The 15,403-nt window shown below is 45.7% G+C and overlaps 2 protein-coding genes across 2 annotated transcripts; one reads left to right on the top strand and one right to left on the bottom strand.

Moving 5' to 3' along the window:
- Window positions 1–1,934: 1,934 nt before the first annotated feature.
- On the top strand, window positions 1,935–12,399 carry PtA15_5A486 (uncharacterized protein; the record flags this gene model as incomplete). The annotated part of the gene is made up of 3 exons (XM_053169252.1): window positions 1,935–2,051; window positions 2,133–2,372; window positions 12,076–12,399. The coding sequence occupies 3 exons, from the start codon at window positions 1,935–1,937 to the stop codon at window positions 12,397–12,399; spliced, it is 681 nt and encodes a 226-aa protein (XP_053020468.1).
- A 340-nt stretch (window positions 12,400–12,739) lies between these two features.
- On the bottom strand, window positions 12,740–14,963 carry PtA15_5A485 (uncharacterized protein; the record flags this gene model as incomplete). The annotated part of the gene is made up of 6 exons (XM_053169251.1): window positions 12,740–13,669; window positions 13,759–13,980; window positions 14,135–14,222; window positions 14,309–14,547; window positions 14,624–14,688; window positions 14,759–14,963. 6 exons carry the CDS (start codon window positions 14,961–14,963, stop codon window positions 12,740–12,742), a joined length of 1,749 nt encoding a protein of 582 aa, XP_053020467.1.
- Between the last annotated feature and the right edge of the window lie 440 nt (window positions 14,964–15,403).

Here is a 15,403-nt window from a genome sequence, read left to right as displayed (position 1 = left end):
ACGTGACGACTGGGAAACTGGCCATCGGGATCGACAACACACAACAGCTCAAATGCTCTCTCGGAAACTGCACCGCGGATGCTGATCAGTGCTTTCCAGATCCTCCGCAGAAACATGTGCAAGCCTCTCGGGAATGAGAACATCTAAATATGTGCACTTTGCCCATTTGTAGGCCAGGTACTTCAGTTCAGTTAGCTCTCCATTGAACCAAAATGCTATGGGTGCACACATGGATTCCAGGATTATCGGGGAGGGTGCAAAGATACATACACAGAAATTACATAGTCCACTTGAGCCAGCCGAGGCCAAGACTGGGAGGTTATCTGAAGAATCTCCAGGTAGTGGCTCAAACATCGCCCCACCTGATCCGCAATCTTCAACGACCAATCCAAGCTAGCGATCTATCATCTAATTAAGGTACTGCTGTAACCCGAAGGCTTCGCCTGGCCACCTCAACGAGACCAAACGGAGAACTGAAAATGCAACTGGCAGAGGATCGCCTCCGTGACCGTCAAGGCCCTGCGCTAGCCTGCGCTAATTACAGGTTATAAATTTTCGTGGTGAGCTTTGGACCTGAACCAGACTCTGTGTTGATGTACGCGTCTTTTCTTCGGGTTTGCTGTGGTCGTAAACATTTTTTGTGATGATACGTTGACCGCTTTTTTCAAAAAAAGAAACACCCGGCACCGTGCGGCGGGTGCCGGCGGTGTACCAGACTAGTTAAACTCTGAAACACCGAGTTTGCATATCTTTGTCACGCAGCCGTAATGATAAACATGCAATTTTCACTCGCATCAAGACTTAAACCTAACCCTAGAAAATCCTCAACCGCTCAATGGAGGATTTCTCGTCGAGTCTGGGAGCCTCCCAGATCTCAATTTACAAACCCAAATTCTCAATTTTTGACAAAAAGGAAAATGTCTCCCTAACCCTACAGTTCATTAACTTCATGTGCACTGGTTGAGTTTTTGATAGCTGTCTTAATTTAGGATTTAGAGGGGCATCTAGAGCTCTCTAAACAACAACAGGAAGTCATCCAATAAAACCACCGCCTCCGTCCACAGCTTGCTAGTCTTTTTCTTCACACGCTTCAATAAAAATCATCAAGTGAAGAAAAAGACTAGTGAGTAGAAAACATCACTAGAATTGCAAATCTTATCATCACGTCAAGACTAATTCTTTTTTCCCTCTAATTCTTATCCAGATCTTGTCTTTTGTGTGTCCTTCCCTGTCCTTCTGTATTTATATTCCCAATCACTACCGTGCCCGTCTGTCGTGCAGGTGTGTGAGGTGTCAATCAGGAGTTGTCGTCGGTGTTGTATAAAACTCATATTAAAATACTACCATTCAGGTGCTGTCGGAATTATTCAATTATTTACACAGTGTACCGGCGGTACTTTGGCCTAACCTGCCAAAACTTGGTCAGTCGGGTACACCCTGGTACACCGCCCCTCAAAAACAAAGTTTGAGGGGCAGACAGAAGGCAGCCGCTGTGCCAATGGCCGGCACATGCCGGTCATTGAGCGGAGTACATATTAGGGGGTTTCAAAGTAGACCCGCGCGTGCATGCAGGTCACTTTGCATAACCCAGTTTTGCGGGGAGACTGCAAGCCGACATTCAACATTTGAGTTGAACGCCGGCTTGCATTGCCTTGCAAGTGGCATGCACGGGTCTACTTTGAATCCCGCTATTGTTTTTCCAAGAATGCTTGGACAGATCTTCAAGCTGTGCACTCAAAATCATGGGCTTAGGGATCCGGATTTTATTGTGAAGCTCATGTCTGAACTTCACTGCTAATCACCAATACTTGGTCACAGCAGGTCACAGCCGATGGAAGCAGGATTGGTTGCCTGCAACGGTCAAGGTGAGCCCCCTCAACCATCCCATCAACATCTGTTCAGCTTTCCTTTGCTCAAGATTTCAACAGTGAAGAATGTTGCGCTTTGGTATTGATCTCTTCAACCAAGAGGATCCGCCGCCCGGATGCCTTATGAGAACCAAGCAGTACCGTATTTGTGGGATCGGCCCACTGCCAGCGCCCGGAAATCTTGTGAGTTATCCTCTTTGTTGGGCTCCTCACAACTGCTAGCAGTAGCCCAGATGTTGATTTTTTGTGTGTATCTTTTTGAAGGCTCAAATAATCAGCTGCACAACGTCGTTCAAACTCTATTATCAAAAGACCCAGGGAAAGACAAAGCCCACCTGGAAACCAATTCTGTCCGGCAAAAAGTTCCCGTTTGAAATCATGGTGGAATCAATGAACTTTGACGCCTTCCAAAAAGCCGTGGCCGATGCATGTGACAAGGAATTTGCAAACGCTGAGAAGATCATCAAAGATGCGCTTGAAACTGGCTTTCCCCATCTTGACTGGGTAGTAGTCATAAATGTCCACAAAGCAAATGAATTCAAGCAAGCAGCACAGTATACAGTCAATGACGAAGCATCCTATGCCCACTGGATAGCAACGGTTGTGAAAACCGGAAGTGATCAGACTAACGCGTGGTTGGAGCTCAAGATGGAAAATCCAACTGAATCCGCCAAACGACTTGCAGCGGCAAACGAGGTTCAAGAACATGTCTTGACCAAGCAGGCCGCCAAGGATGCCACTTCAAAGCGCAAAGCACCCAACAATGCTGGTCCTAGCGGTGAAGTAATCAAGGTGCCGGCAGGAAACTTCCGTGCGCTCAACTGCATCATGAACAAGCTTTTTGAACTCCACAAGCCCAACGGCAAGTATGCGGGTGTGCTTCCCGTCTTCATTGATCCCACCAATCCTAACCAATTCATTGCCCTGAAAACCCCCATGATCCAGAAATGGGCCAAAGCCATTGTGAGTTTTTTTTTTTTTTTTCTTTCTAGCTTGAGATGATCTACAATCTGACTCTGTAAGATGATCTGTTTTAGATGGACAACGTGACCGGAGTCTCAATGTACACACCTCCTGGAGAATTTAAGTTCAAACGCTTATTGAAAAAAAAAGCGAAAAAACAAAGAAATGACGGTGAGCCCCTCATGCAATCCCAAAGATTCAATCATAAACCCGGATCCTGCTTTGGTCCATGAGTACGTAGAGTATGTCAAGATCAACCCTTCTAAGAAAGAAGGTGTCCTTAAGTTGCTGGACAACAACAATATCACCCATCCTTGATTTTTCCTGTCCAAAAATATCACACATGAGTGCATGAGTAGATGGGGCTTATCCAATGGGATAATTGCCAAGTTGAAGGATAATGTACAAAAGTTCTTAGAATCCAAAAAATAAACACATTATGTATTACTTCTAATTAACCAAACTTTGTTTAAACAGCCAAATCTACCAGTCAGGTTTCTCTTTATTTTGATCTTATCCACCAATCTAACCTATTACCATCCTTCTGTAATACAGATCTGTACTTACCCGTGCAATATCAGCTTACTAAAATAATTATACAATTGTTTTGAGTGATTAGTGGACTTGCGGAGCCAAGCGGACAGACTCAAGCTTCCCACCAGGGGGGACTTGGCTGAGCATCCACATCGGCTGATTTGTGAGACTGCAGGGGCCTCCACCAGGGCATGCTTTACCATTGGTTCCCGCTCAACGCCGCCCCTTGGTTTGATTGAACCATCAAAGGTGTCATCATCCAGTGACCAAGAGATCTCAACCGAATTTGAGCCATTTGACCACTTACAACGCTTGCTCTCCTCTTTTGTCTTCCTTTGCCGGTCACTCTCCAAGCTCCAACCTGCGCAGACTAAGACCCGCAACCTCTTGCAAGATCTCCAAACAATCACCGCGACGAGGGAAAAACAGATGCCAAAGCCTTCAGGCCAGAATTTGTGTTTTCCTCAGAAAAAGACGCTACAGTACCACAGACTGCGCCTGTTAAAGATTGTTGGAGTTTTTGGCTTGGTATCCGCTAACTTCAGGTCAATGCCAATTTATATAAAAAAGGCATTTGGTTTTGGTAACAGTCTTATTTCTTATTAGTCTGGACCCATTGAATTGGGTCATACAACAGGCTCTTTGGAAGATACATGGGCTATTTGATGTGGAAAGTTTTAGATAAGATAGCATGCTACAGACCGTGTATTGTTTACTAAAGCAGGCAGGCGGACAAAAAAATTTGAAAAAATGGCATTGTTCTTGTTTAATTGTGATAAGATATTGCTGAAGGCCGTGCTAGAAAAATGTATGATGTTTCCTATCTGGGTTGCTTTAGCCGGAAGTTGATGGGATGCAATACCCACAATGACCAATCAATTTTGCACACAAGACCTCGTCTATTATTTCACCAGTAACTTGTCGAATTTCCCACTTGGTGTCTGGGACATAACTCAGGCTCTGAGTTAAGCGGAGTTTCTGCTTGATTGCTGCAAAGCATAGTTTGATTGGGTTAAGCTCGGGGCAATACGGTGGGAGATAAATGATCCGGACGCCAAATTTGTTGCAAAGCTCTTTGACCCTAGCACCTCGGTGGATCGCTGTGTTGTCACAGACAAGCACGGAATTCACATCCGGATATTGATTCATCCAAGGGAGCTGCACAAGCTAATGTCAGCTCAAGAGTACTCAAAGTGGGTTGATTACGTACTAACCAAATCAAACTCAAGGAAATTTTCAAATTTATCTCCTTGGAATGTCTCCTTAGTCATGGTGAGCGCAACCAAACCGGTGAGCGATATCACAGGCAGCAGACTCCAACGTTCAGGGCTCTGGTTGATAACCAAGCGCTGAGCTCCAGTCCCTTTCTCCAACCTCGCAAACGATTGGAGAAGGTCCCACCAGGAAAAAAAAATAGTCACTTGATGACAAGTGACATCATGCCAGCTCCAGAGGGCTACCCACCATCTACCCACCATCTACCCATCATCTACCCACCATCTAACCAGTTTAAGAATTTCCACAGGAGATCCTCAGTTTTTGCTGGGCACCACTGATCCCCATTTCTGGTCAGCTGATACTCATCTTTAGCTCCCAGCTTATGCTCAGCTTTGGTGCCCAGCTCATGCTCAGCTTTGTTGCCCAGATCAGAACCAGTCCTGGCCCAGCTTATTTTCAGCTTTATTCCAGTCATGGCTCAGCTTAGACTCAGATTAGGACTATCATTGGCCCAGCCAATGCTCAGCTTTGGACCAGTATTGGCTCAGCTGATTTTCAGCTTTGGATAAATCTTGGCCCAGCAAATGCTCAGATTCTGAGTCTGACCACTCCTGTAACAGCTTATGCTCATCTGTGGACCAGCCTTGGCTCAGCTGATGCTCAGCTGTGGACCAACCTTGGCTAAGACAATGCTCAGCTGTGGACCAGCCTTGGCTCAGCTGATGCTCAGCTGTATACCAGCCTTGGCTCAGCTGATGCTCAGCTGTAGACCAGCCTTGGCTCAGCTGATGCTCAGCTGTGGACCAGCCTTGGCTCAGCTGTGGACCAGCCTTGGCTCAGCTGTGGACCAGCCTTGGCTCAGCTGATGCTCAGCTGTGGACCAGCCTTGGCTCAGCTGATGCTCAGCTGTGGAACATCCTTGGCTCAGGTGATATTAATCTTTTGAATAGTCTCAAAAAATCTGATACTCAGCTTTGGAACAGCCTTGGCTCAGCCAATGCTCAGCTTTGTACCAGCATTGGCTCAGCCAATGCTCAGCTTTTGAAAAATTTTGGCCCAGCTGGTGTTAATCTTTGGAACAGTATTGTCCCAGCTGATCCTAAGCTCTGCACAAGCCTTTTCCAAGATCATGCTCAGCTTTGGACCATTGTTGGCTAAGCTGATGCTCAGATTTGGAATATTCTTGGTCCAGCTGACACTTGGATTTGTTTCTGGGTTGGAATATCCAATGCTCAGCTGTGGCCCAGGCTCAGCCAATGCTCAGCTTTGGCCCAGGCTCAGTCAATGCCTACTGCTCAGCTTATGATGAGCATCAGCTGTTCCTGGGAAAAAATTAGGATCAGCTGACTGTGCCACATTGAGTGCTCTGGTGCAGTCCTGCAAGCTCTACAAGTGCTGGTGGAGCAGACTTGGAGCAGCGCTGGAGTAGCTCTGGAGCAGAAACCAAAGCTGCATCATGTCACTTGCCATCAAGTGACTATTTTTTTTCCTGGTGGGTGGATCCTTGTCACAAAAGGAGCTCTCATCTTCAACAGATGAGAGGACAGCTTCATTATTGCCAGCTGTCATCAACCAAAGAAAAAAGAAAGACTCACCGGTGAAAACTAAAAGTTTAGCCGGAAAAAACTCCATTCGCTTGACGTACGCAATCTTGGCCACCAAAGATTTTCAAGAGTTCACAGTTGATGGCTTCTTCAAGTTGATTGATAGCCTATTGACAAGGTTCTCGTGAATAGATTGGACGCTTAAAAGTGTCCCAGTCTCAAAGAGGTGTTGTTGCATCTATTCAAGGAATAAACCAGGTTCAGAACAAAACAACTCAACCATGAATTGGCATTTGTTGGTTGAAAGAGTTGAGAGCCTTCCGCGAGCTTTGTACAAGTCAGGACTGCAAAAAATGGCCCTGTTTTGTCGATAAAGGTGGATCCAACACTGGAAAGACTGGTGGGAGATCTTCTTGCCGAGGGTCTGACTGATGTGCAATTCAGAATATCCTTCAAGGGCCATTTGGACAGCCACAACTTTGATTGCAGGTGGATAGGATACAAATCCCATGATGGGATAAGGGATAAGTGGTCAAGCTTGAGCTGGTTCTTGCGAAAGGGATGGTGGACAGGGGGGGAAGGATGAACTCCAGGGGGGTATCCAATGGGAGACATATCTGGAGGCTGTGGGGCAGAAAACCGGTTTTTACTGGTGCTGTGCCCTGCTGTGCACTCCAAACACCATAACTTTAACTGGATCCAATTTTGACTTGTCCAAGGTTAAGCGGAAACACAATATGTATACACAACTCCCCCAATGGCCGGACAGTAACATGGTGTGCAAGTTACCGGTCATCAAGGGGCTTCTGTACTCCTGTCCATGACCGGTTGCTTGCAGTCATTGAGAGGAGTAAACACTCCTTTCAATGACCTTGATGACCGGCCAGCTGTCCAGTCATTGGTGTGTCCTGATGACCCGCGGCTTGCCGGTCATCAAGCTGCACAACTTGGCTGGTCGTCATTTGACCAGCCAGATGACCGGCCCGGGCGAGTTATGTGTATCATCACCCCAAATGATGGTTTCCGGGGGCCGCGTGAGCTTCACTGGAAAACCACTGGGTGTCGCCGCGGAGAAAACCACACCTGCTTGCGGGTGCGAACTTAAACCAAGTCCCTCGCTGCTGCGGGCGTCTGGTCTTGCAAAGCAAGCCTCCGATAGCCCTTGGCAGGAGGGACTTGCGCGCTATCACCCCCTTTTGCAGAGCCTAGAATGTGAGTTTGGCTGGGTGGTTTTTCCAAACCATCACAGTTCCTTGCCCTCAAGACCTTATACCTTAAAATTTTGCTTGGCACAAAGCCTTGCTTCTTGCGCGTCATCCCACACAATCTGAGGTATGTTACATCATTCCTTCAAGTTTAAATAAATTATCAAAGTCAACCAAACCTTGAAGTTTACTGAAGTCGAGTAACAGAGAAGATCTGTGCTCACATACTTATAAATATACTTTTTTTTTGACTTACATTCAAGCCTCTGAGCCCTTGTTTGCCGGCACAGACCCGCCATTGAGACCGCATAGCCCTCTGGATGACCAGTAAAGACCGGTCATCAAGAGGATATATACAACTCCCTGGATGACCGGTACAGACCAGTCATTGAATGGATATGTAGAACCTCTCAATGACCGGTCTGTGCCGGTCATTGAGGGGACTTGACACTCCCGAGGGCTTTATCCTCTTGATGACCAGAACATACTGGTCATTGAGAGGGTCAAGTCCCCTCAATGACCGGTTGATTCCGGTCATCCTCAAGCTAGCTGCGTGTGAAACAGGCTATGTATTAAACAGAGAGTCCGTGCTCTCATTCTGGGATTAATTTCTGCAATTCTGGGTTGCAGACTCGGTAAAAGGCTTGAGGTTTTTTTGTCTTGTTTAATTTTTCAGGACATACTGGTATCAGTACATAAAGGGAAAAAAATATAGGTCTCAGCCGTAGCATGTTGGGCAGACCTGGAGCAAAAAAAAAAAAAAGGTTGTGGTATGAGAGATGTACAAAGGGGAAAGTAAAAAGAGGGGTGAAAATCCCATTCTCCGTGCGCCAGGATGGGGAGGTACGGTATAAGTCCCTCCTGCCAAGGGCTGTTGGGGGCTTGCTTTGCAAGTCCCACGCCCGCAGCAGCAAGGGACTTTGTTAAGTTTGTTGCGGGAAAACAGGTGATGCTGCGGCCCGCAGCAACAGCTGAGGTAAGGGGCCCCCCTTTGGGTTAGGTGACGTTGCGCACGGGAGCAACACCTAAAGGTGTAACCCAAACCCTGTGCCCCGGGTGTCTTCACAGGTGGTACCACCCGGGTGTTGGTCCACGGGATGAGCCTTTGGAACCACCCAAACACCCGGGTGGTTGTGCAAATTATATTGGGGGAGGAACAGGGCATGAACGAGCTCATTGTTGCTTGCTTGTGAAAATTTAGAGGTTATATTTTGTATTGTGACCTATTTACAAGTTGTAATCTTGAGTTGTATTTGCTGGGTGACTACTAGTGCTGAACCATTGAGTGAGGCAGGAGAAGAAATGAGAAAAAAAAAAAATAAGCTCATCAAAAGACTGGTACCAGTTTTTAATACAAAGCAGTTGTTCAATGGTTCCGGGGGCAAGGGAAAAGCGCGACCAAGAACAGACCCGCCAGCCTTTGGAAAACACCCTCTCTGACAACGCACTTGCAGCGGGGATAGTGAGGTAACATCAAGCCATTCTGGCCAAAATTGGGAAGGATTGCTGTTGACTTCGCCAGTAATCAAGAAGGTGTGTTCCTTTAGGTTTGGGTTCTTCTTTGAGATACCGCTTGATCTTGGCATCAATTGTGTCAACCAGACCGGTAGGTTCATAGAACTCAGAATCATAAAAATCAATCTTGCTTCTGTCTGGAGCTTTGCTAGGCTGGCTAGTTTGATTTTTGGCAGGAGGGTCTTTCCCCGCGGCTTCTGTTCGTGTTTTGCTTTCTCTTCATGCTGGCTATGTTTGGAGGGGTCGCCGGGCACCGGCTGGCTGCGACTGACAAAAAAAAACCTAAACACCCGGGTGGTTTGGTGTCCACCCGGGTGAATTTGGATATGGGCGTCGGGATGGGTATGACCACCCGTCCCAAACCCCGGGTTACACCTTTAGCAACACCTATTTGCCCGCAGTGTTATTGGTTAAGGCTTGCCTCTCTGAGATGAGTGATTTTTGAGGTTGTGGGTTCAATGCTCACTCTGAACAACTTTTAATCTGGCTTCCTGGAAACATACTGAGTTTATGTGGTTGCTTAGTGTCAACTTGAGTGAACATCTTGCTCATATTTGGGTGGTTCACAATAGGATAAATATAAAACTTTAGAGCTAATTTTAAGGCCTTTATGAACAATTTTTCAAAAAACAAAGAGTATGTCCTGATTCCCAGGGGAAACCCTATCCTGTATGTCTGGCCAAATTTTTGAAAATTTGTTTGTAAAGGCCTTAAAATTGACTCTAAGGTTTTATTTTTATCCTATTGTGAACCCCCTATTGATAAAAGCAACCACAAATAAGGGCCTTTACCAGAAATTTATAATGAAGTTACCCAAATCTGGGAAAAAATGTAATGTAACTGGTTTTGTTCAAAATAACCAGGGAACGTAACTAGAAAAAATGGAGCCCATTGTCTGCATGAGATATCGTAACTCCAAATTAGATATCTATAACCAGCAGATAACGTAGCTGTAAAGGTTACATTACACTCAGAGTTATCCATTTGGAGAACGTATTGCCCACCACTGCCAGAAGTGTTGTTGAGTGACAATGATCTCTGCAAGGAAGCATTGGGTTAAAACATGCTCCCACAGGCCATGGGTTGCTACCATGGATGGATGGTTCAGTTTCATAAATACAATGAAAATTGCCAATGTGAGAACTCCTTTTGGGACAGGTGGCATTTCTTTAAGGGGGAAATGACAAGTAAGATATCAAGTTAAGTGATACTTATGTTACAAGTGGCTTGAAGGACTTGCCCCTCTGTTGTACTACACAAGAATTCTGACAACAAAATTTATTTATTGTTGTGGCCAAAATTTGAAAGAGACACTTTGTGCAGTAGTCTCTATCAGACCTAGATAAGTGAAATGTGAACCGCAAAACCCTTATATAATCTCTACGGCGGATGGTTCCAAGGAATCAGTGAAGTTCCAGGATGTTTAGGTATTTACAAGATTGTGATGTTCCTTCTTGGTTTTGGGGGGATAAATAATTTGTTAAGATCACACTTATTGTGAGACTACTAGTTGAGATCACAGGTGATGTACGTACATGAAACCTTAAAGTGAGATGTGTGTTCTATTGACAATTGCCTGAGTGGCATGCTGAAACTGAGGAGGAGAAAACATGCTCCTTCTAAGTTCTATAGTAAAATGTGAGAGATTTTTGCTGGTGGGGAAGTCATTTGAGGGATTTATGCTGATGTGACTTTTCCTTTGAGGGATTTTTGCTGCATGGAAGCTTCCATTGAGGGATTTTAGCTAGTGAGCCATGTGATAAACATGTGATCCAACATGTGACTGATGATGTCATGTGACCATACAGGGGTACATGTGTGCACCTGTATAAACTACACCCCAACTATGTACTTGTACCTGATTCTATACTATGTAATACCAAATATAATTCTATATTACTATTTGATTATGTTCTATCAAAAACAATTTAATCCCAAATAACTTTTGACTGAGTGGAGCTAGCCTAGTGGTTCAAGTGAGTGACTAGGGGTTAAATGACCTTAGAATCTAATTGTGCAATAATACATCCAAGAATATGCATCCTTTTCATACAGTGAACCAAGACTTTATGCAATTTGATACTTGAAACAGATTTGGCACACCACACCAACACCACAATTTTCATTCTAGTACATACTTATATGAAACAGTTTAACAAGTGGAACCAAATTTTACCTGCCCAGGAGGGACTTGACGGAGCATCCTAGCTTAACAAAGCCACTCAAACAGAGGTCTGGGGGACCCGCGCGGAGGGCTCTCCGTAGGAGAGGCTTACTTGCTATCCCTCAATTATGGCGGGAGCAGAAGTGATATTCAGTGCAAAAAATACAAAAACAGCCCTATAAAGTGTAATAAAAACAACAACAGAAAACTGAATAGACAGTCTTTTAGCCTTGATGAATGCACAAATTTTGACACCTGTTCCAGCCTCTCAATCCAAAGAGTGCAATCCCTAGTGGCAAAAGTGTCCAGGAATCTAGGTCAAGGCAGCAAAACAAAATTCCAAACCATGTCTTAAGTTTGGAAGATCCATGTGTGGATCTGCATTTGGCCAGAGGGAAGTTAGGGTGCTCCCCGGGGTTCGGGACGGGGCATGAGGGTCATGCCAAACCCCAGACCCCAACTATGCCCCGGGGCACCCTGAAGCCCCGGGTCATGTCAGTTTTTTTTGCACCACTGAAAAATCCGTGGTATTGGGCTGTATCGGGATGGCCAAAGCATTTGCACAAATGCCTTGGCCTCCGACTGCCTACCAACCCCACTAATCGAGGGGATAGAAGCCAAGATCACTCGCTACGTGAGGATCCCAAGCCACAGGGGAGCAAGATCTCCCCGTCTATTAGGCCAGTCAACAGAAAACCTATCCCACCATTTGAAAATGGATTACGGCACAGAATCTTCTCTCAATCCCCGCGGCTCGTGTGGCTTCCAAACGTTTCTCCTTGGGGTTCTCACTTGCGCGTCTCAACTTGTCTGCTTTTCTCTCAGTCCACCTGTTTCCTTGGGGTTTTTGCTCGCGTGTCTCAACTTGTCTCAACTTGTCTCATTTTGTATCTCTTGCTCGGCGTCTCATTTTTTCCCTCAAGGTCATACCAAAACCAACTTGTACATACTTGATGGCCACTGGAATGACAAAAAAGCCATTGGGTTTGGAACAGAGATAGGTTTGTAGAATGAGTTTTCTTTGACACTAACTCATACTTGAACCAATTGATATTGACTTCTAGCTATCATTGAACTCTCACTGCCCAGGCGATCGCAGCCAGTTCAAGAAGATCTTTGCGAAGGATCCCCTGATTAACAATGCGATGTCCCCATTCAGTAAAACAGGATCTGACGCGCTGCGGGCCCTCACCACGAATTTCCATTCTTCGTCGGCCCATAAGAGAGTGGCGACCCTGGCCGTCTTTTATCATATCTCCGAGAAGCCGGACCCATTCATCATGGAACAGTTTCAAATCCTTTTCCATGGGCGTCTCCTCCTTCATGAGGGAGATCTCCTTGGACACATAGCAGATGTACATCGCTGGCTTTCCCCTGATCAAAAATGATATCCAATCACAAGCAATTGTCTGAATCCAAGTTGATTAAATTCACAACTCTCTTTGGCAATCTCATCTGATCATCTTCATATTAGAGTGACCCCCGTAGCTGCTCTTAGGTACAATTGTTTTGTTTAATCTGTTTGTTATCATTTCATTTCTGTTCTTTGTTTGAGTCATCTAACAAAGCATATACATAGTCCTTTGAACTCTTTCACTCCTCTCTTATATTCCAACAATTTTCTTGCGCCGATGGCTTGCCCTTGATTGACTATCATCCAAAAAGCTATTAGTCATACAATGAAATCATCTTGAATTGCGATTGATCATCAGGAGAGTGGAGGGTGATTTAAGCTTGGGTGTTGGTTAGGAATTTAATCCCATTCCAGTCAAGAGCACTACCTTGATCAAGACCCTGGCGTTTCCACCAGGCATGTACTTCGAGCTGGCGATCAGTACAATCTTCGATGGCTTCCTCGATATCAAAGATCGTGTAAGCGACTTTAAGCCTGCTGTTGAACCACCATTCGAGGCTTTCCACCTTCCCATACTTGGTCGCGCCAACCAAGATCTCCTTGTCATAGACTAGTTGAAGACCCGAGTTCAGCCACCAATCTAAGACCTTGAGATGGCCTTGATTAGTAGCATTGAGAAGCGCCATCCGGCTGTATTTTCCTTCCAAGCCGCTTCGTGTCCACCATTCCAATGAGATCGTCGTGCTCTCCAAGCTAGCGTAATCCATCGCATTGCCGATCTTGAGAGCTAGGCCCGAGTTCTTCCACCATTCTAGGACGGCCACGTGACCGTTAAGCGAGGCTTCGTTAATCGCTGATTCACTGGCATCAGCCTGGAGCCCAAACCCTCCATGTAGAGCCCACTCCAAAACGTTGACTCGCTCCCATGCCGATGCAACGTCCGGCAAGAGATTGTCACAAATCTGATGGAGTTGGTCAGGCTCGACAGATAGCAGATAATCGAGCATCGCAATGTATCCGAACCGTACCATCACTCGTGCACCCCATGTCGAAAGGCTTGCATGTTTCTCGTCCGCATATACTTCAATCACCCGTGCCAATCGACCAGATAAGACCGCCCGATCGAGCGGCGTTGCGAGCTCTAACCAGGCTGATGTGGGTGGGATGTGATGAGCAACGTCCAAGGTCTCCGCTAATTCGTAGTCGCCAAGTTCATCGATTATTTGAGTCACGATTTCTGGAGGTAGCGGTGGTACACTGGGTGATATCCGCCTCGACATGGCTTGGATTTGGATACCCAAATTCTGTGACAGAGTCCCAAAAGAAGGATTTATATTAGGGTTACAGACTGGCATGTATTTTTATTTTCTTGGGAAACACAAAATAGACAAACCTCAATAGTAACGTCACTCTTGGGCAGTACTTCCTTCAGACTTCGACACTTCAGCAAGTGATTGGCATATTCTTGGTAGCGAGCCCCAGCTCCCGAATCGACCAAAGTCGACGCTGCGGTGGCTAGTCTAGGGAAGGCGCTAAGCCGGGTTTGAAAGACAAATGGAGCTATGAGTATGTCGGGTAAACTGAGTTGATCACCTGAGAAGAAGGGGCCGATACACTAAGGACGTGGTGCAAGGACAATATAGACCCATCAAAGATTGGGGAGAGAGAAGACAGAAAAAACTTTGTTAGGCTTTAGTAGGCTCAGCAAGTGAATGGATATCGAGAAACTTGTGCTCCGGGTGGATGGAAAGTGTAAAAGCTTGGTTTACAGATTCACAATAGTTGTTTAGAACTTTCCCCAATCCAGCAATGGTCGTACTATCGCATCGATGGAAGGTGACTCGTGCCCTCAGCGCTCTGCATATACATATGATAAAGTGCCGAGCTCGTCAGAAAAGGAAGTTTGATATCGATGGTCGAACCAAAATGAAGTGTGGACAAACCTGACGAATAGTGGAACAGCGTATTGGCGAATGTAATCTGACCAAAGTCGCTCCCGAGCTCTTTCAATTAGATCATTAGACAATAGGCGTGGATGGTGGTCGGGAAAGGCATCTTCGAGAAATTGGATTAAGTTCACGCTACCGCCGGCGACAGGTGTACCACGATAAATGAAGAAAGGAAGATATTGAGTAGGGATTGTAGCTGTCGCATCGAGAGATTTTTGGGCATCTGTTGCCTCCTAAATAGGCGGATAAAGTGGTATCAGTTTGTGCGATCCAAAAACATTCGTTTCGGCTTGAAGCGTAATCGATCACCTGAAACCGGTACGCGATGTTTCTTTCCTGTAGCGCGAACAAAGTACGTTGGCTAAAGGGAGAAGCTGGTTACAAATAACGGATCGGGTCAGATTTTGTTGGGGTATCTAAGATACTTAAATCTAAACGGCTTACTCCGATCGCCCACCAGGATTAGTTCCGAGTCAGTGGCATCGACACCCGAGGTTGTCGTTAATGACTTCGTCCTGAGCGAACTGCCGCTGGGGAGATTATCTTCTGGCTGGGTGGATAGAGGATGTCGATTGGGCTGAGAAGTGGATGATGGCAAGCTGTTGCTGATCGTGGAGCTTGTGGCCGCTGAACTGTTTTCATCCTCCATCACGGTCAACAGGGAGGAGGATGGAGAAAGACTGGAAATTAGCTTGTTGACCAACTCGAACTAAACCAATATGGCCAAGAAAAAAAGAATTACACTGCACCGGACATCCCACTTCAGAATCATATCCTTCTCATCTCATCAATAGCACATAAAATCTGGCTGCTTCCTGTCTTGCAAACTCGGAAAAAACCTATCTTGACTCACTTCTGAAACTACAAAAGATGAAAAAATAGAACAATGAATTGAGCCACATGCTTCTGCTACAATTTTTTTTATTTAGAATCTGGAGATCTGCATAAGGATCTTCAAGTAGACAAGGACATGCCAGAATTCTGTGCGCGCACTTTTTCAACTCCTTGCGGATTCTCCACTTACATTCACAGGATACAATTCTGTGTTCCGCTGGCAAAGATGTCCATTTGGATTTTTTCAAAATATTT

Source organism: Puccinia triticina, chromosome 5A (assembly GCF_026914185.1).
Source record: "Puccinia triticina chromosome 5A, complete sequence".
Lineage (NCBI taxonomy): Eukaryota > Fungi > Basidiomycota > Pucciniomycetes > Pucciniales > Pucciniaceae > Puccinia > Puccinia triticina.
Note: the sequence above shows the minus strand (reverse complement) of the source record. Positions and strands in the feature narration are given on the sequence as shown.